The sequence below is a fragment of the Hyperoodon ampullatus genome (genome assembly GCF_949752795.1).
Source record: "Hyperoodon ampullatus genome assembly, chromosome: 4".
Lineage (NCBI taxonomy): Eukaryota > Metazoa > Chordata > Mammalia > Artiodactyla > Ziphiidae > Hyperoodon > Hyperoodon ampullatus.
The window spans coordinates 119,948,877-119,969,921 of NC_136917.1; the positions used below are offsets into that span (position 1 = coordinate 119,948,877).

The window sequence follows — 21,045 nt, forward strand, 5'->3', positions numbered from 1 at the left end:
TATCAAACACTAATGCTATGACAAGAATGAACAGAATTTACTGTTAGGATTTAGTTTCTCACTCAAAGTTAAATATTAGTTATCTACCTACAAATTTTTCACAGTAAGTTTTAAATTCTGAGCCATTTTTCCCCCTTGCTATTTAAGTGGTGATGAAATACAACACTGGAAATTATTAGAAGAAAATGGGATCAAGAACACTGGACCAGGGCTTCTCTGGTGGCGCAGTGGTTGAGAGTCCGCCTGCCGATGCAGGGGTCATGGGTTCGTGCCCCGGTCTGGGAAGATCCCACATGCCGCGGAGCGGCTGGGCCCGTGAGCCATGGCCACTGAGCCTGAGCGTCCGGAGCCTGTGCTCCGCAACGGGAGAGGCCACAACAATGAGAGGACCGCGTACCGCAAAAAACAAACAAACAAACAAAAACACTGGACCAATAAATACAGAATATGAGACCAAAAAGTGATACGGTTTATCCTATTGGGTAAACAGATTAGGTCAAAAGAAAAAAGGAGAATGAGGAAATCCAACAGAACAACATTTTTTAGAACTTAGGGTCCCTTCCACTTTCCTTGAAAACTGTGGAAGAAAGGTACCCTTCACTTGTGTTTGTGACTCCAATTTGAATCAGCACCCTAGTTATTTAGGTAATATGTACTACTCTTTCGTCAGGCTTCTGCTCATGTCTAATATACTCAACACCCAGAAATTTTAAATGTAGGAAAGAAAAATCTTTTTGAGAGGATCATAAAAAAAGGAAATTTTAGTAAATAAAAGTCAAAAGTGGGAAAGAAACAGACCTGCCAATAAAAAACAACCAATACTTCTGTTAACAAACCATCTTTTTACTCTATCAGTAAGTTAGAGTAGGACATCCATTAAGAATAAGTTACTTGTATTTACTATTCTGAAGTACTTGTTAAATAAAACTTTACCTTGCTGGTTTACTGACATACTGCTCTTCGACAACTGAACACACAGAACTATCGCCTACGGTTTTCTCTCCAACACTTCCTGATGGTCCAACTTCTGATTGGGCATCTTTTTTTGCCAAACCAATCTCCTTGGAACCTACAGGACCTTTTCTTGCTGAAATCTCCAGAGACGTCAGAAACTCAGCTTTTCCCTTAAATTTAAGAAGAAACAACTAATATTACCATGGAAACAATCTGTATAGTAATTTAGTTTGGTAGTTTGGCCTAAAGCGCTAAGCTTACACACATATACACAAGTGATTGGTTTCTAAACTTTCATAATATTGGAAGGTCAATCAATTTTCATGAAAATAGTTATAGTACAAAAGGCAAAACTATTTCTTTAATGTTCTCCTTCATGATATTGATAAAATAGAGCCCACTAATAAATTATTTTTTTCAAACTTACTTTTTGAAGAAGCTGTGTGTCAGAATCTCCATGCTGCAGCAAATTATCTTCTGGCTTCCTTGCCTTACTCTGATCTGCTGTGTCTTTTCCTATGCCTGATTCCTCTTTCTTACCTTGTGCTCTTCCCAAATTTGGCTTAGCCTTTTGGAATTGCCTTCTTATCATTTGTGGTGGACTAGAAACATATGTTTTATGTTCATGTCTAGAATGAAATACAAATCATGTTGAAGAACAAAAATCAGAATTCCTGTTGATGTATCTGCTGTTAAACAATTTTGGGGCACAAACCAATTCTATGTTCGAAGGACTATATATAAATAGGCTATAAAACTAAACATATAAAATGAAACCACACATGCTGATATGAAAGAAAGAACATAGAAGCTTTTATAACTTCCATTTTCTATATAGCCTGGGGAATACTTTCACAATAATATTTCATCTTTTTTTTACTTTCATTCATTGATTCTGGTGTGTCGTTGTATGCTACTTTAAGTAATTTTCAGAGAAATAACTAGATGCAAGACAAAAATGTCAGTAGTTGAAGATGGACTTCATAATGACACTTTAAACAAATCCTTCAACTGGGCTCTGAAGCATGAATAAATATACAATGGTCACAACAACCCTGGTCCTTCTGGTTCAAGAGCAGGCTTGAAAGCTAGAGTCTGTTCTCCTAACACATGCCTGTCACTTCATAGAAAAGGGTTTATTGACAGCCAGTGTCATAAGGATCTCAATATAACCCATTTGTATCTGCCAAATCAGAGAAAGACAAGGTTTTAACATTCAATACAGTAGCCATAGCTCCCAAGGCAACACAAACAGCTGCCTTAAGGTTTCCTGGAAAATATTTAATAATTGGCAAGGATCTGAATTAGCAAGTTTAAAACTAATATAAATCTGGATACTTATAAAGAAAAACTGGGTCTGTTAAGTATCGATCATAAGTTCTCTAAAAGATCTGTATTAAAGACTAATCTTAAGTAATATTTGTAATAAATTACCTACAAGAGAAAGTAGTTATTTACATTTCCAAATGTTCCAATCCTGCTAAGTTCTTCCAGCAGTGAAATACCAAGGAAGTTCACAGGAAGTTCTAACAAAGTAATGATGCTGGTTAATACATTCCAGTGTAGGCTAATGTATTTGGGAAAACATGTTATATTTAATTTAAGTATAAGCTACTTACAATCAAGTGTGATTCTACAAAGGTACTTAAGAATAATATATATATATATATATATGTGTATATATATATATATATATATATATATATATATATATATATATATATATATATAAGCTCAATGTGCTACTGGGGTTAAAAGGGGGTAAGAAACTGCTGGACATAAGAATAAGCTAACTTAAAACTATGCAGAATATATACTCTGAAGGAAGTATCAGTCATGATAAAGCTAAGAGCTTGAATAAACTTCATAAACAGAAAAGATTTTAAAAAGAGGGGTGGGTGGGTAATGGGTTTCTATACAGGAAATTTGAAAGTTAGATCTTCCTCATTAAAAATGCAAAGGCTGAGCATAAAATCTCTTGAAACATGTAAAGTTTCTTTCAGGAAGCTCTGTCTATAAACTACAGGAATTTGCTAGTCTTAAAGTCATAACTCCTGAAAACTTAAGTTTAAAAACTAAACTGCCGATGTTACTTTGAGCAAGCCATTTAAATCCTCTAGATCCATACAGTCAATTATAAATGAAGGCATTAGGAAAGGCTGACCTCAAAGGTCACGGTCTTTAAAGGCTCATTTAGAGTAAAACTCAAAATCCTTACAATGGTCCTACATAATCTGCGCTTCTCCTCACTCAGCCTTTACCTTTCATATATCTACTACTCTTCCTCTCTTCCCCTGTTTCACACTGGCCCCCTTTGCTGTTCAGCAGATTTAAACTATTCTAGTTTCATAATTACTTTTTTCTTTCATAAAACTTACTAAATGTGAAATTACATAAAATCTTTTATTCAAATATCCAACCTTTATCTTTGAAAAGTTTTATTCTTTTCTGATTAAAAGCAAACTCACCTTGTCTTTTCATCTGAAACATTTATTTTGTTAACATGAAGGTTTTCTAAAAGAACGTGACTCTGGTTTTCATACATTCTGCCTTCTGAAACGTTGGAGGATACAACTTCAATTTCCATTGCAATTTGAGAATTTGGCTGAAATGCAAAACTGTATTAGTTTTTTGGTGTTTTTTTTTTTTGCTGTACGCGGGCCTCTCACTGTTGTGGCCTCTCCCGTTGCGGAGCATCAGGCTCCGGACACGCAGGCTCAGCGGCCATGGCTCACGGGCCTAGCCACTCTGCGGCATGTGGGATCTTCCCGGACCGGGGCACGAACCCGTGTCCCCTGCATCGGCAGGCGGACTCTTAACCACTGCGCCACCAGGGAAACCCAAAACTATATTAATTTTTTTTTCTTTTTAACAACAGAACATACCTCCTAAAATATTTTAATCATTAAGAAAGGTATTTAGGGACTTCCCTGGTGGCACAGTAGTTAAGAATCCGCCTGCCAGTGCAGGAGACACGGGTTCAATCCCTGGTCCAGGAAGATCCCACATGCCGTGGAGCAACTAAGCCCATGTGCCACAACTACTGAGCCTGCGCTCTACAGCCTGCGAGCCACAACTACTGAGCCCGCGAGCCACAACTACTGAGCCCGTGTGCCACAACTACTGAAGCCCATGAGCCTAGAGCCCATTCTCCACAGCAAGAGAAGCCACCGCAACGAGAAGCCCGTGCACAACAACAAAGAGTAGCCCCTGCTCGCTGCAACTAAAGAAAGTCCACGCACAACAACGAAGACCCAACGCAGTGATAAATAAATAAATAAATTAATTAATAATAATAAAAAGAAAGGTATTTAGTTTTTTAAAATGAAGTCTCAAACTTGAGTATGCAATGTTCATGTTTTGCTGCCCAAAACAAAATTGCCTATTCACAGAGAAAGTTTCAAAGATTACTGCAGTAATATGTTCACATAATGCTTTAAAAACTACAATAACCATCTGTTGTGAACCTCCCTCCCAAAAAGTTCAATGTGTTTTTTTTTCATTTCGGGGGGGTTTCAAATAAGGATTACAATCACTTTATTTTAAATGTAGATTTTCCCTTGGTAGAGAAAAGGACAGAAAAACAAGATCTGTTGAAATGGGCATTAAACTACTTAGATTTGTTTCTAATATCAGAAGATCCATCAATAAGAGATTGGTTAAACTGTCATTCCAAATAGCAGAATGTTACACAGCAGTTAAAAATGATGTATCTCCATATTTCATGACATGGAAAGCCACTTAAGATAATGAGTGAAAAACAGTAAGTCACAAAATAACATGATTACAATGATTTTATTATTTAAATTTACATGAGTATGCACACATGCATGCATGGAGATATATCCGGTAAGATATGTCAAAAGGTTTTCAGTGGTTACCTCAGAGTGGTGAGACTAGGGGTAATTATTATATTATTTTGCATTGATTGAACATTTTCACAATGACTAGGTTCATTAGTTAGGAAAAAAAAAATCTATTTTCATTAAAAAAAAAATTCTACAATGGTAAATCTGAAACAAAACTAGACACGTTATGTATGAAGTAGAGTAAGTATCAGATGCCTATATTCTAAGCCAAGTCTGAGCTACCATTTGATACTTTAATATGCATTAAAAGGCTTGATTTAATTACATAGCAATAACTCACCACAGTCAGGAATTTTTTAGTTTCATCTTTTTGTAGTGCCCTTTCTTCCTTAATTGTTTCTTTGGCTTCACTTTTTTCTATTACTTGCCTCTGTCCAAACTTTCTTAAGTTTGGACTGGGTCTCTGAAGTCGGCCCCTTACTGGTGGAGCAGTTTGGATAACACTTTCCTTCATTTCTTGTTCGCAAGTGTTTATATGATAAGTCCTAGAAGAGGGGACAGGAGAAAAGAGAGAAAGCTTGATTGTAAAAAGATGAAAACTACTATAAAAATATAAAATTTGAATCTAATAAACTCTGTAAAAATATTTTGTACATTAAAGGAAAATTAAATTACTTTCTGATTATACCTCATTTTATAAAAAATAGTTATTTCAATTCTCAGAAGGTACTGAACTCATATGAGGTACCTACAATATTCAAATTCATAGTAATAGAAAGCACAATGGTGGCTGCCAGGGACTGGAGGTAGGGGGAATGGGAAGTTATTGTTTAATGGGTACAGAGTTTCAGTTTGGGAAGAAAAATGTTCTGGAGATGAATGGTGGTAATGGTGTACAACGATGTGAATGTACTTAATGCCATTGGACTGTACACTTAAAAATGGTTAAAATAGTAAATTTTATGTTATATGTATCTTACTACAATTTTTTAAAAGGTAATGAATACATACCTTATATACATATTTTAAATGCATTGCTTTGTATAAGATCTGAAGCAGCTAACAGTGAATATAAGCAGGCAAGTGTTAAAAGGTGTTGAACTCAACCTGATTTTGTATTTTAGGCCATATGAGTAAAAATAAACCAAGTATTCTTGATACTCACTTTCAAAATACATTAACACATTTCTTTAAAAAAATGAAGAACTATTTGAAATAATTCTCTTATTTTAGATTTTAATAAAACTATTACTGTTTACCCCATAGAGACAACTAATTCCTTTTCCTGGGCTTGTGTAGACTGAGACTCCTCTATAGGTTCACAAGAACTCGAAGAGGAAAGGTCCTTTTCAGTCTGTACATATGGTAATATCACAGCCTCCTCTTGACTGTGATCTGATTTGTCTTTTTCTGTTGATGTCATTAGGGGAGCCACATCCTAGAAGGTAGATTAAAAAAAAAAATTTCATCGAGGGTTGGTAAAAGTATAGGGAAATAGAAACTTTAATAAACTGTTAGAAAAATAAACTGATACAGTCTTTGTAGACAACAGGGCAATATCTATCAAGAATTTTAATTTCCAGCAATTCTACTTCTAGAAATATATCTTATAAAAACACTCAAATAACTATCTAGAAAATTATACACAAGGATATTTATTACAGCAATATAATAGCCCCCCAAAAAAGGAAAGAAAAAGAAAAGGAAAAACAAAAAATTGGAAACAAGACAAATCAGTAGGGAACTGAATAAATTATAATTTCTTTATAATGAAACAGTACAGAGTCATTTAAAAGAAGTTTAATTTCTATATACTGATCCAAAAAGATGTTCATGGACTTCCCTGGTGGCGCAGTGGTTAAGAATCCACTTCTTACATGCACCACGGATTGTACTTCACTGCTAATGTCCTGGAAATAAATCAGCACATATAAAATAGTCCTTAAGCATGTCATACATTTCAAACAAAAGCCTATATTCTTCACACTGTTTTTAAGAATCCACTTCGCAGCAACGAAGACCCAATGCAGCCAAAAAAATACATTAAAAAAAAAAAAAAAAAAAAAAAAAAGACTCTGTGCTTCCACCACAGGGGGCACAGGTTCAATCCCTGGTCAGGGAACTAAGATCCCACATGCCACATGGAATGGCCAAAAAATAAATTAATTAAATTAAATTAAAATAAATAAATAAATAAATGAAAGTGGTGGGTTTTTTGTTTTTGTTTTTGTTTTTTTTGGCCATGCCTCGCAGCTTGTGGGATTTTAGATCCCCAACCAAGGACTGAACCCAGGCCCTCGGCAGTGAAAGTGCAGAGTCCTAACCACTGGACCACCAGGGATTCCCATGATTTATCCTTTTTAAACATAAGATTAGGAGGAAAAAGTACAAATGTTCAAGCACAGTAAGAACTGAGCTAAGATGTAAAAGAAGAATTTTAATTCAAAAAAGTACTTCATATGTTTAAATGCTCAACTTATGAGTGTTAACGTTTCATTTCAAGGTTTTTGATGCTGTATCACACATCTTAATCTCTTATAGACCAAGTTAATCAAGTAAATAAAATAATCTCCTTTTAACTCATATCAAGCTTTTAACTTTTTATTTCACCTTCACAACAGAGTGAAATAAAGATGGACTCTCATTCTCATTTTTCCTGTGAAGAAACTAGTTGCATCATTTGGCTATGGTCACATAATGAATAAAGGTCAGAACTTGAACTAGAGCCTGGGCCTCTTAAAATCCTTCCCATGACACATTTGCCCACCATCAGAGATTCAAGATTCTTACACAAACCACATGGAACAATGAGGTACATTAAGTACAGCACCAATATCACACACAGCAAAAATTACATAAGGAAATATTTGCGAATTTTTAATTCCAATGTTTTACTTTAGTAATTATAATAACTAAAACAGAAAACCTCCATCTTAAATAACACTCACACGTTGAGAAGGGAGAGTTCTCATTTGTTCCCCATTCTGCTGTATCACAACAGTCCCTTTTTTATCAGCTTCCACTTTCTTCCCAGGTGCATGTTTTTCTGCTTCTATAGTCTCTCTTTTTGAAGCTGCTCTTGCTAAGTTTGGTTTTGGTCTTTTGAATCTACTTCTCACAAAAGGTGCTGGTTTCACTTCAACTGGCTTCTGGTCTTGAGGAAGAGATTTGCTTTTGGAACAAGGATTATCAAGCTTTAGGATGAAATGAAGGGGCAGTGGGAGCGGAGTCTTAGCACAACCTTAGAGACTGGCAGTAAATATTTAATTCTAATTCTTAACAGGAAAACAAATCGGACTATTTGGTAGATCCTGAAAAACATGAGTGGTACAATCCAGGTGTAAGCCTAGGAATTATATCATCTTCGCACAAAGAAAATACAGGTTTGTCACACCTGTACTGACTTAAAAGTATGTCTTGTACACAATTTTGTATGTTAGTAATTCTCACAATCTACTGTCAGAAGGACCTCAAATCTCTCCCAGTCTTCCCCAAACCAGCTTAAAATTTTCAACACTATGCTATAGATGATATGTCTTAAAACCTTATTTAGTTTAACATAATCTGCAAATATAACTTTATATGCTTTCTCTTTACAAGCACACAGACCTATATACTTGTACCTTAAATTAATATCTGAAAACTGCTCTGGAACATTTGGAGATCGCATCCTCTGGTCTTCTATTTTATCAAGTTCAGAAGTCTGTGAAGAAATGTTCAAATGACTCAACTGACTTGTTATTTCCTTTTCAGAATTTCTTTTTTCTTCTACAGATACATGCACCACGGATTGTACTTCACTGCTAATGTCCTGGAAATAAATCAGCACATATAAAATAGTCCTTAAGCATGTCATACATTTCAAACAAAAGCCTATATTCTTCACACTGTTTTTAAAAATCCAGAAGTTTGGGGAGTTTTCATTTTTAAGTAAAATAAAATTTAATTTACAAATGCTAAAACACAGAATTTGGAAAACTCTTCTTTCTATATTGCATATTATTATATGTTTTTTCCAAACTACAAATGCCATTACCTATCCAAAAAAAGTTAGAAAACTGGAAAATGTTAGAATAGCTTCAACTTCAATTAACTGGAAACTTTTAATAAGATGAGCTTTTAAAAGTGGAGTGAAGTGGGGTGGGACAGGAAATAAAGAGAAAAACTGATACAGATATGGTCAAAAGAAATCGTTCCAGTGTATGTTCATACTAGAATTAGCACAAATTCAGTCCAATCTCTTATATTTCTTTTATTTAAGAGTAACTTTAAACTGACATTAAGAACAGTTAACTTTTCCACAATTATAAAATGTTTTCAATTATTAAAAAAAAAAAAAGATTATATAATTTCTTTAAGGTCCTGAAACCCAGAATTTAGGACTGGGAAAGACATTATGCTTTTAGAGACTTTAAGTGTTGTTGGACTTAAGGGCAATAATCCTGGAATTATTTTGATATTTTTTTCTCTGAAAAAGTATTCATAAAAATATTTTTAAAGGACAGAAAAATACATACTTTAATATTTAGTGAAGGCACAGCACTGCAGTCACCACTACCCCTCTGCAATGAAGCTGTCTCAGTTTGTCTTGAGGTCCCAGTCTCCTCTGGTTCATTTCCCCTTAGAGAAATGTCTATTTTTCCAGTTTTTTCCAAATCTGCCACCTTTTCCTCAAAAGCACTGATCTCTTCTGATCGGCTTTTCCTAAAGGAAATTTCTCTTCCAGTTTCTTTCAAATCTGCCTCTGTTTCCTCAATGGTAGTCATATTTCCTGATACCTTTTCCATCAGGGAAATGTCTCTTTTTCCAGTTTCTTCCAAATCAATCTCCCTCTCCCCTGTGGCACTGATCCCCACTAGTACCTTTTCCCTTGGGGAAATTTCTATTCCAATTTTGTTCAAATCTGTCTCCATTTCATCATCTATAGTTTTGAGCTCTGAGGCCTTTTCTTGTGTAGGTATTTCTCTTCTTTCAGTTTCTTCTAAATCTGTCTCTACTTCCTCAGCAGCATCAATCATCTCCGGTATCTTCTCCCTGGGGGAAATCTCTCTTCCAGTTTCTTTCAAACCTGTCTTCACTTCACCAATAGTATCGACCTCCTCTGGGGCATTTTCCTGTAGGGATATTTCTCTTCTTTCAGTCTCTTGCAAATCTGTCTCTCTTTCCTCAGTGGCATCAGTCACCTGTGTTATCTTCTCCCTTGGGAAAGCCTCTCTTCCAGTCTCTGTCAAATCTGTCTCCATTTCCACAGTGACATCAATCATTTCTGGTATTTTCTCCCTGGGAGAGATATCTTTTCTTTCAGTTTCTTTTAAATCTGACTCCATTTCCTTAGCAGTATTAGTCTCCACAGGTACCTTTTCCCTTGGTGAGGTTTCCAGTCTTGCAGTTTCTCTCAAAGCTGTTGTCATCTCCTCAGAGGCAAGAACCTCCTTCGGTACCTCTTCTTCCTTTGAGAAAATTTCTCTTCTTCCAGTTCTTCTTCCTATATTTGGCGTTGGTTTCTGAAATCGAGTCTTTAGAATTTGAACTTGTTTATTTGCTTTATTATCCTCTTGAATACTATTTAAAAAAAAAAAAGATACACAATCAAATTGTAAACTAGACTGCCAACTGAAGAGATATGGTTGAGAAATCACTACTGAAAAACCAGGAATTCTCAAATAAAAAAAAAAATTAACAAAGCACCAGGAATCTCTGGGCAAAATTTAAAAATTAAAGTAGAGAAAAAATTCTATCCTTGGAAATTACAGTAAATTTTTTTTAAAATTAAATATATTTATTATATAGAGACATATATACTGAGAAATGTATCAATTAGGTCAATTAGCGTAGCAGCTAATCAGGCCTAAACAATCTCTTTCTAATTGTCATCCATATCAACCTTGGCAAATACTGGCTGAGAAAGACTCTCCAAGTCCTCTACATTGGAGCCAGACCAATCTGTGGCTGCTGTTCCTACCTTTTCGCTCCTACTCTCCTTTATCCAGACATATGTCTTGCTGTAAGAGTGAAAGAACTCATTTATATGGCCAGAACTAACCAGGATCTCAAATGGCTCGGTGGAGGTATAAGTTGAATAAGGCACCGTCTTATGACTTAAAACTAGGTCGCCCCTCCTCACTGTTTAAAAACAATTTACAATGAGATTTCCTGTACAGTCACTTCTCTAAAAGCTTGTGATTTCATAATACATTGTGGGAATGAAAGAAAAGAGTAAATAAACAACAACATTTTGCAGTCTGTCGAATGCTACTGGGCACACAACAATCACTATCTAGTATAAGCACCTTGTTCTTCAAAAAAGCAGCAGCATGCTCTGCTTTGTGCTTTATCATAATAATAGAGAGTAAAACCAATAAAAATATACAAATGAATGAAAGAGCACTTAGTGACTGGTTAAGATTTTGACCTCTGAGTCCCTTTTCTTGCGTAGATATTTCTCTTCTTTCAGTTTCTTACATAGCATCTTGAACAGTTCAAAGTGTTTGAGACTGGGGAGGAGGGAAACTGCCTACTGGATATAAACAGGCATATGATTTGATAAAACACAGAATCTTAGAATTGTTTTTATGAGTACTGGAGATTCAAAGGCCAGAAAGGTCACTGCCTTTGGAGAGGAAAGTTGCTGATATCAGACTGGATATTAGTTATGAACAATCCAGCAGGGTTCTAAAACCCAAAGGCCACTCAGGGAAAACTTGGTTTTCTACTAAGCCACATGAAAATGGAGTCTGGCTTCAACTAAAAAACTACAAACAAAATATCCAAATTGTCAGATATCTATAATTAATATTTGTATCAGAGGTATGCAACAAGTAATGCAGTTGTACAGGCTTCTGCCCAGAGTTTGTGTGGCAGAGAAGTAAAATAGGTTGGGGGTGTAGGGAGGGGGTACAAAGGAACAGAGAAAGAAGAGAGGAATAAAGGAGTGTTCCTGTCTTCTAACAAAGATCTTTGGAGTAGTTCAGGAAACCTAGCTTTCACTCTCAGCTTAGGTAGTATTTAAACAGGCTCATACAGCTATAATAAAGTATACAATAGGCCAGACTTTAAATGTAAAGATTGGTAAAATCCAAATAATTGTTGAAACTAGATAGTAGGTACATGGGCGTCTGTTATTCTGTTCTCAGTACTTTCGTGCATTGAATATTCCCAAAAGGAAAAAAGTTTTAAAAGCACACTAATAATTCCATTGATCTGGTTTAATATCCTGCAGAGGGGAAACAACAAATTCAGAGAGCTTTGGCTATGGGAAGTAAGAGTTTTACTTAAAATTTACATAAACCTTAAATAAAGGTAATATGTGATCAATCTAATCCCAAAGAAACAAATATTAAGAGAGAAAGTAGCATTTTCACATCTGGATATAAACATGTAATTTACTATGCATGTGAAGTGATAATACTATCCAGGTTAACTCAAGGTCTAATTTGTGATGGGTAAATCAATTCATCAAAATACCAATGAGTGAGAACTCAACACGAAGGCAATGACATAATAAACTGCCTTGAAAGGTGAATTTACACTTGTAAATATTATGTAACTTGATATACAGGTAACAAAATCAGTCTGATTTGCTATTTTTAAAAAAATGATTAAGAATTTCTAAAACTTTACACATAATTCAACTATTATATCATTAATAAGATGATGCTTACCTTAGACATTCATTAAGAGCCTTGGGCTCATCTGACTGCACATTTTGAAAAGAAGTATCTTTTTTTTCAGATTGTGATGTGATGTCTTCACAATCAAAATTTTTACATGCCTGATCTTCTATCTGTTCAGGAGTCTTAATAACAAACACATTTTAAAAAAAGTTTTAGGTCTCACAATGTAACACACATTTATAAAAGACTTCACTGAAAATTATGTATGACTTGAGTACAAGGAAAATGGTAAACATTTCAAAATTATAAAATGATATTCAAAAGACACTCTTTTTTTAGACAGGGGTGTGGGGTGGTGCCACGATGTGCAGCCTGCGGAATCTTACCTGGGCCCCCTGCAGTGGAAGCACGGAGTCCTAACCACTGGACCACCAGGGAATTCCCTAAGGGGCACCTTTTAATGTTTGTTCTTTAGGTATAGGAAATTTCACAAGCCACACCTTTTACCTCATCTCAAAGCCCCCATTCTTTTCCTCCTAATCAGAAAGCAAGTAACTGCTTCAGTCTGATCTGTTAAAATTATCCCTTGGGGTCTATCTTTCTAAATCTTTTTGATTATTACAATCACATTATAGACCCTGGGAATCATAATAGAAGAAGTTCAAATCTCAAATCATGCCAACTCTTACTCTTATCACAAAGACCAGTTACTATGTAAATAATCTAAAATTTATCATCTTTGTTGTTGGAGTATTTCAGTAGGGAGCTTTTAACATTTTATTTTGTTTAAGTCAGTATTAAAATTCATATACCGGGTTTCCCTGGTGGCGCAGTGGTTGGGAGTCCGCCTGCCGATGCAGGGGGCGTGGGTTCGTGCCCTGGTCTGGGAGGATCCCACGTGCCTCGGAGCGGCTGGGCCCGTGAGCCGTGGCCGCTGCGCCTGCGCGTTCGGAGCCTGTGCTCCGCAACGGGAGAGGCCACAGCGGTGAGAGGCCCGCGTACCGCCAAAAAAAAAAAAAAAATTCATATACCTAGCTATATTTTCAGAAGGGAAATATAATTCAAACACCTGCTGAGTGATGGGGGAAGGCAAGTCCAAACATGAGTAAGGTGAAAGCAGATGATTCATCATATAAATGCTTAAAATCAACAGAGCTGAGAGCTAAGTGCCTTCACAATTAGCAAAGCTGCTGGCTATGAGATTTGGGCATTAAATTTAAAGAACAATATACATAATTGCATACGGTATTGCTGTTTAAAAAGGGGGATGAAAGGAGGCTTATGTATTTGTTAAACAAAAAACTGGAGGGCATCAGAGTACTTACATCTCTATCGATACAGGACTCATTTTCATTCTTTTCTACACTGGCCCCAATTTTTTCCTGTGATGTAACAGTTTCTTTTCTTTCAGCAGCTTTACCTACATTTGGCTTTGGCCTTTGCAATAAGCCCCTCATTAGGCGTGCAGGTCTGAAAGCCTTTAGTTGATCATCTTCCTGCAGACAAATTTTTTCACTCAAACTAGAGTAATTACAAAGGAATAAAATCAATGGTTATTCTGAAGTCACATAATTACTTGTATATCACATACATGCTTGTGTTCAGTATTCTCTTCTTCCAGGTATAAATAAGTAAACCATCTGGAATACAAAATAATTCACAAGTGTCCTTAAGAACACCCTCAAAGATACACACACCTCTATACCTTAATCCTCTAGAACATAGTCCTAAAAGCATGACTATGAAAAAAGCATTTTAAAATCAAATTGTCACCACAAAATTGGAAAAATCTATACCTGACAAGCATGGAATACTATTCCCCACTCAGGACACCATTGTGTACATACACCTCCAGGGCACTGGACACAGATTATGGAATAAACATACAGTCCAGAATCCACTGGTTCAGATTTATATTGGAGCAGGCCTATTCTAGATCTCTACTCCAAGTTAAAGATTCCCCACTGCCCTTTTTTTCTGGTCACACCACGCGGCATGCGAGATCTTAGTTCCCCAACCAGGGATCAAACCTGTGCCCCCAGCAGTAGCAGCACGGAGCACTAACCACTGGACCACTAGGGAATTCCCCTAAATATTCCCTTTGGAAACCCCTTGCTATAAATAAAATTATCCAGAAACATATATATTAACCATTAATTTATCTAACAAGACTTTGTTAAAATCTTGTTAGTAAGTTGAGGGAGAAATGTAATTGCTCACCAGTGGATCCATACTATAATTTATTTCTACAATACCAAGCATAAAGAGCATTATTAAAATGTTTCAACAATCCCTATAGTTAAAAATGGACTTAAGTACACTAGCTGAAAATAAAATGCAGACATTATTAAGTAGAAAATAAGTCATTACAATCATTCCTAAGAGTTACTATTTTTATTCTATTTCCTAAATACTTACTTAGATGCAGTGTCAGCTTCTGGATTCTCTTTCTCTTTATTCGCCATTCGAGAAATACCAAGTGTATTCATTTTATCCGTTTCCATATGATTCTATGAATTTAATTTTTAATATTTAATCTACTTAACATAAAGTTCAAGCTTTGTAATAATAAATGGAAATTAAAACAATAAAATTTCACTTTTTTGTACTTCTAATTATTAAAAGAGAGTTGTTAAAATCATAAAGGCAGATGAGAACCTTTTAAACATATAATCTCATACGTCACTGCTGTAGAAGCATAAATTGGTATATCCTTTCTGGAAAGCCTTTTGCCAACATGAATCAAGAACTTTAATAATGTTCATATTCTTTGACCCAGTAATATCATTTCTAAGACTCTACTCTAAAAAAATATCTAGACAAAGATTTAAGTACAAGGATGTTCACTGGAACATTATGCAAAACAGCAAATGCTGTAAACTGACAAAATATCCAATAATGAATAAATGGTTAAATAAATTCAGTTATACCCATTGATAGAATATTATGAAGTCACTAAAAACCATGTTTTCAAAAGATATTTAATGATATGGAAAAATATTTATGAAATGTTAAAATACTAGAGGATACAAAAGTGAATTAATACTACTACTCAAGAATGTAAAAGAAAAGCTGGAAGGATATAGTCTAAAAGGTTGGTTGCATGTAGATAATAAAATTAACTTTTGTTTTAATTTTTACATGAATCTGTATTTTCCCAATTTTCTAGAATTTAAAAACATCTCATAAGATTATAATAATATAGTTATATTATTAAGATTAAAAAGATTTCACGTAAGAGGGAAAAAGACTAAAATTTAAAAAATTATTTTAGCAAAAATAAAACATTTTTAATAATATAATGCTGGCAAGGATAAAAGGAAACAGGAACATTCATTTAATGCTTAAAGCAATGTAAATAGATTCTGGGTTTTTTTTTTTTTTTTTTTTTTTTTGGTCACAGGGCTTGTGGGATCTTAGTTCCCCAACCAGGGATCGAATCTGGGCCTAGGCAGTAAAAGCGTCCTAACAACTAGACCTCCAGGGAATTCCCAAGATTCCTTTTTTTGACAGTTTGACAATGCCTAACCAGAGCCAAAAAATATTTAAAATTCTTTGGCACATTAATCCCACCACCTCTGGAAATCTATTCTTTGCCTGTTTACAAAATTGTTTGCTTTTATTTACAAGGGTTAAAAAAATGGAAACAACCTAAACATTAGAGAAATGGTTCGGTAAATTAATAATAATGTTAACCTGATGCAGCTATTAAAAAGATCAATTAACCCCAAGAAAGGTAAATGGACAGTTTCAGAGAAAAATGTTTTAAATGTTATATATGGCTAAAAACTACAAAAATGTTTACTTCCATAAAAAGAGAAATAAAGTTTATGAAGGACAAACAGAGGAATATTCTGTATATGGATAAGAGGGTTGTGGTTATAATTTTATTATAGCTGGTTTAAAAAATATTTTGAATAAGTATTTTATATAAGTAAACAAAAGACATATTTGTTACTACTAAGGATCTTTGAAATGATATATCCTATATTCTAAAGAAAATGTATACAACATGAGACTAGTAAGACAAATTTAATATTAATGTGTGAAGTTCTCATATCTTGGCTTTACTATTGGTAACATTACTTTGTAATTACAAGTTAAACATTTTTATTCCAAACTATTTAGAAAAGATACTTTATAATTTTAATTTCCATTAAGTCTCTTATTCCATACCTTTTCAACTGAAGTTTCTGTATGTAAACTCTTGTTCTCTGCATCTGTTTTCCCTTGTGAAAGAACTGATTTCTTCCCAACTGCCCTTGATAAATTGGGTTTAGGTCTCTGGAGTCGTCCTCTTGTCATCGGTTTAATACTTTCTGTTTGATCAGTTCCCCTAGAAAATTAACATTATTTAAATTGTACCAACATGCAGGCATATTCAAAAGAAATTCTAGAAAATTCTTAAAAAATCCATTCACAGCTAGAAAAGAACTCCTTTAAGCTTACTTACAATAAATGTAGCAAAGAAGACTGAACAAGAAGAGCAATGAAGGGTAACTAATTTGTTTTATCAGATGTTAAAAATATACTACTTAGCAGAAATAATTAAAATATTGTGGTACTAACACATGAATAACAGATAAATGAAACACAAAAGAAAACTGAGATGATGACTCCAAAATACATGATTTTAGTATACAGTAAAGTTAGCATTTCAAAATAGAATAAGATGACCACAAAAATAATATATTTTTTAAAATAAATGTTAAATTAAATTAACGGTGATGGGAAAACTAGTAATACTGAGGAATAAAATAAAATTAGCTCCATTCCTTGCACTGTACTCACAATATATTCTAAATGGATCTAAGATTTAAGTGAAACCATAGAGAAAACATGAATGAATTCTTATGTAACTTTGAGGTGGAGTAAGCCTTTCTAAAACTTGATTAAAAGATCAGGAGCCATAAAAGAAAAAAAAAAAGGAGAGAGATCTGACAACATAAAAATCAAAAACTTTTACATGGCCAAAACATATGTCATAAGTCAAACTACAAACCAAGAAAACATGTTTTACAACTCATATCACAAGGCTAATAACCTCTCTAAAATGTAAAGACCTCATACAGAACAATACCAGTAATTCATTAGAAAACTGAACAAAGGATACAAACTCACAAAAAAACAAAATAAAAATAGGTTTTAAATGCGAAGAGATGCTCAGCTTCACTCCCAATAAGAAATGTACAAATTAAAAATAGAGCGAGCTGGACTTCCCTGGCAGTCCAGTGGTTAAGACGCCGCGTTTCCAACACAGTGGGTGCAGGTTCAATCCCTGGTCGGGGAACTAAGATCCCACATGCCGCACAGCATGGCCAAAAAAGAGAAAAAAAATTGAAAAAAAAAAAAGTAGAGCGACCAAGCACAAATGTGAAAAGATATTAAGAATCAGAGAATCTGAGGGGAATTATATACAGATGTTCATTGTTCTTTTGACTTTTCCTTAGGTTAGGAAATTTTTAAGTAAGCAACTGAAGGGAAAAAATAATAATAGAATTATCTACCCCTGTCAGAAAAGGAGGAGTGGGGTATATATACTATACTGTGATATTATTTTATTTTATAATCTATCAAGACTGGCAAAAATCCAAGTTTGATAACACTGTTGGTAGGGAGCCATTTCTTACATTGTTAGTGGGAATATAAACTAGAATAACTGCTATGGAGAGCATTTTGGAAGTATTTATCAAAATCATAAATGTATAAATGTACACACACTCACATACAAATGTGTCCTTTGAGCTAGCAATTTCATTTTAGGAACTTTCCCTACAAATAGACTGGCACAAATGTGAAAGGATAGAGGTATAAGTTTCTAAGCATTGTTTGTAAAAACAACATATACAGCCATCAACAGGGCACCGATAATATAAAGTGTGATTCATCCATACAACAGAACACTATGCAACTATAAAAAGGATAAAGGTCTTTAAGTAAAGATATGACGATATAAGATTAAAAAATTACAAAATGGTATTATACTATGCTACCATTAGGGTTTTAAAAAGAGTAAAATATATATAAACTTTATGTATTTGTATTAGCTTTAATGTCTTTTTTTTTTTAATCTCTGGAAGACTAAGAAATAAATAACACTGGTTACTTGTTAGGGTAAATGGGGACATGACAGGAGGGACACTTCACTCTATACCTTCTTACACTTTTGGATGTTTGAATCACAGGAATATATTGCTTATTCCAAAGACCAGTTGAAATTTTTATTTAAAAAAATAAGTTTGATTCTCTGGGATCTCCCTGGTGGCGCAGTGGTTAAGAATCCACCTGCCAATGCAGGGGACACAGGGTCCAAGCCCTGGTCTGGGAAGATCCCACATGCCACAGAACAACTAAGCCCGTGCTCCACAACTACTGAGCCTGCACTCTAGAGCCCGTGAGAAACAGCTACTGAGCCCGCGTGCCACAACTACTGAAGCCCGCGTGCCACAACTACTGAAGCCCACACGCCTAGAGCCCGTGCTCTGCAACAAGAGAAGCCACCACAATGAGAAGCCCGTGCGCCATAAGGAGAGTAGCCCCTGCTCGCTGCAACTAGAGGAAGACCATGCGCATCAACGAAGACCCAACACAGCCAAAAATAAATAAATAAAAAATAAATTTAAAAATCATCTTTAAAAAAAAAGTGATTCTCAATGTGACTATGCTTTACTGAAAATAAGAATCCATAAACTAAACTTTTAAGCCGATATGAGGAGTTATGAAGGAGATAAAAAGGAAGTCTGAACTTCTGAGATATCTTTTCAAAGGGAGATTCTTATGGTGCTTTTATTGTTTTTAGTGAAGATATTAATTTAATCAGTATTTTCATACTAGAAAACATAATACATAATCTCTTTAAAGTCATCAATATCAAAATCTACTACTTTGACAACAGGTATGAAAAATAACTCAAACCAAGTAAAAGTTAAATCTCATAGCAAATATTTAGGCTTCCAAATTATTTTAGAATTTCATCGTAAGTTACCAGTTTGCTATAACTCGTATCACTAAGATAATCTTTCTATAATGAAATATAAAGTGAAAAACCTTAATGTCACTAAGACCACAGTACAATTACATATTAAATGGTCTACAGTCCTCTCCTAATCCCTAAAGGAAACAACATTATTATCATTTTTTAAATGATAATAAATTATCAAAATTTTGAAAACAAATTTTAAAATTCTACCATGTAAAATACTTACAATGCTTTATCTTTTAGGTCAACATTTCCTTCTTCTGTACAACTACTCTCAGCATTATTCACTTCACACAATGCTCTAATTCCACCTTCTGATGAAGGCAAATATGAAGTGCTTGATTCTGAAGTCTCAGTTGCTACTGATACGGCATCTTGTTGACTACTACGGAAATGAAAATATATCAGGGGAAAAGAACCGTTAGTAATGTACATTTTATACTAATTATTTAAAAGATTTTTTAAAAATATACAAAGTCAAAACTCGAAAGATGATCCTTCATATCACAGAATAATCAAAATGGATATTTTGGTTTCTCTATGATCCTCCTTGCACCATGTTATTAAAACACTGTATCTTAGGAGATAATAACAGTCACAAATGAACAGGGAAAGTGCTCAAGAAGTCACAAAATGAAAAACTCATAACTACATGGGGTTCACAAATCAAACGTATGTGTAAAATCATAGTAATGCTTAGGAATGATCTTTCATTAAAATTTTGTATTGGCAGTCTTTGCTTTGCATGGTACTGTGTTACCCAAGAGCCATGGAAATCGAAGACACAGTTGCAACATGCACAAGTTGCAGTTAATGCTGTAGCGTGCAAAGAGAGGACTGCTGTACTAGGAAATACTTCAACTAACAATAATATAAATGATGGCCATGTACTAACGAGCACTCAGTTTCAACACAAATTCACATTTCGACATGCTTTGTTTTTTTGTTCTTTTTTTCTACTGGGTGTTTGTCTTTTCCCAGAGCTCTTTTTATATTCTTTTTTGGTTAGATGTTACACATAAAACCTCCTAATCAATAGCTTGCCTTTTACTTTCTTCATGGAGCCTTTTGTCAACAGAAGTATTTAATTTTAGTGCAGTTGAATTTATCAATTTCATCCTTTAAAGTTTGTGCTTTTTATGTCTTAAGAAATCCTTGACATCACAAAAGTATTTTTCTACATTTTCTCCTAAAAGTTTTAAAGATTTGCTTTATATATGTAGTCTTTAATCTATGAGGAAGTTAGTGCATAGGGTAAAATAGGGATCTACTATTTTCTTTTTCATATCTAAGCACCATTTAATGAATGGTTAATTCAATCTTTCCCACTAATTTCTAATGCTACCTCTGCCATTTAAATGATGCCTAAATTTCTCTTCCTAGATTCTACATCCAATTTTCCTCTCAATTTGTTTGTCCTTTTCTAGTACCACACTATTTTAATTACTCTAGCTTTAGAATAAGAATCAGCTCACTGTTTTACAAAACCAACTGGTATTTTAACAGTCATTACAGGGTAGTTTTCCCCCCCTAAAAAAAATCATCAGTATTGTTTAGTGCATAGTCTATGAAATTAGTTGTGTCTCTGAGGTCAGAATTTAGATGTGTGTCACCCAGCAAGTTAAGGGCCTGAGGTCTATGGCTTGGCTTCAAAGAAATTATTAATCTTCTGAATTGTATGAATAAATTG

At 34.5% G+C, this 21,045-nt stretch overlaps 1 protein-coding gene across 1 annotated transcript in view; it reads right to left on the reverse strand.

Annotated features, from left to right (window-relative positions):
- BDP1 (BDP1 general transcription factor IIIB subunit) overlaps positions 1-21,045 on the reverse strand; it is a gene marked incomplete at both ends in the record, with an annotated part of 91,708 nt that overhangs the window by 41,890 nt on the left and 28,773 nt on the right. The window contains 13 exons of the mRNA XM_079701958.1: positions 934-1,124; positions 1,382-1,583; positions 3,423-3,559; positions 5,104-5,308; positions 6,023-6,201; positions 7,712-7,934; positions 8,387-8,574; positions 9,281-10,325; positions 12,425-12,558; positions 13,702-13,897; positions 14,795-14,886; positions 16,553-16,712; positions 19,582-19,740. Coding sequence (XP_079558084.1) covers positions 934-1,124; positions 1,382-1,583; positions 3,423-3,559; positions 5,104-5,308; positions 6,023-6,201; positions 7,712-7,934; positions 8,387-8,574; positions 9,281-10,325; positions 12,425-12,558; positions 13,702-13,897; positions 14,795-14,886; positions 16,553-16,712; positions 19,582-19,740 — 3,111 coding nt within the window. The remainder of the gene's footprint in view (positions 1-933; positions 1,125-1,381; positions 1,584-3,422; positions 3,560-5,103; positions 5,309-6,022; positions 6,202-7,711; positions 7,935-8,386; positions 8,575-9,280; positions 10,326-12,424; positions 12,559-13,701; positions 13,898-14,794; positions 14,887-16,552; positions 16,713-19,581; positions 19,741-21,045) is intronic.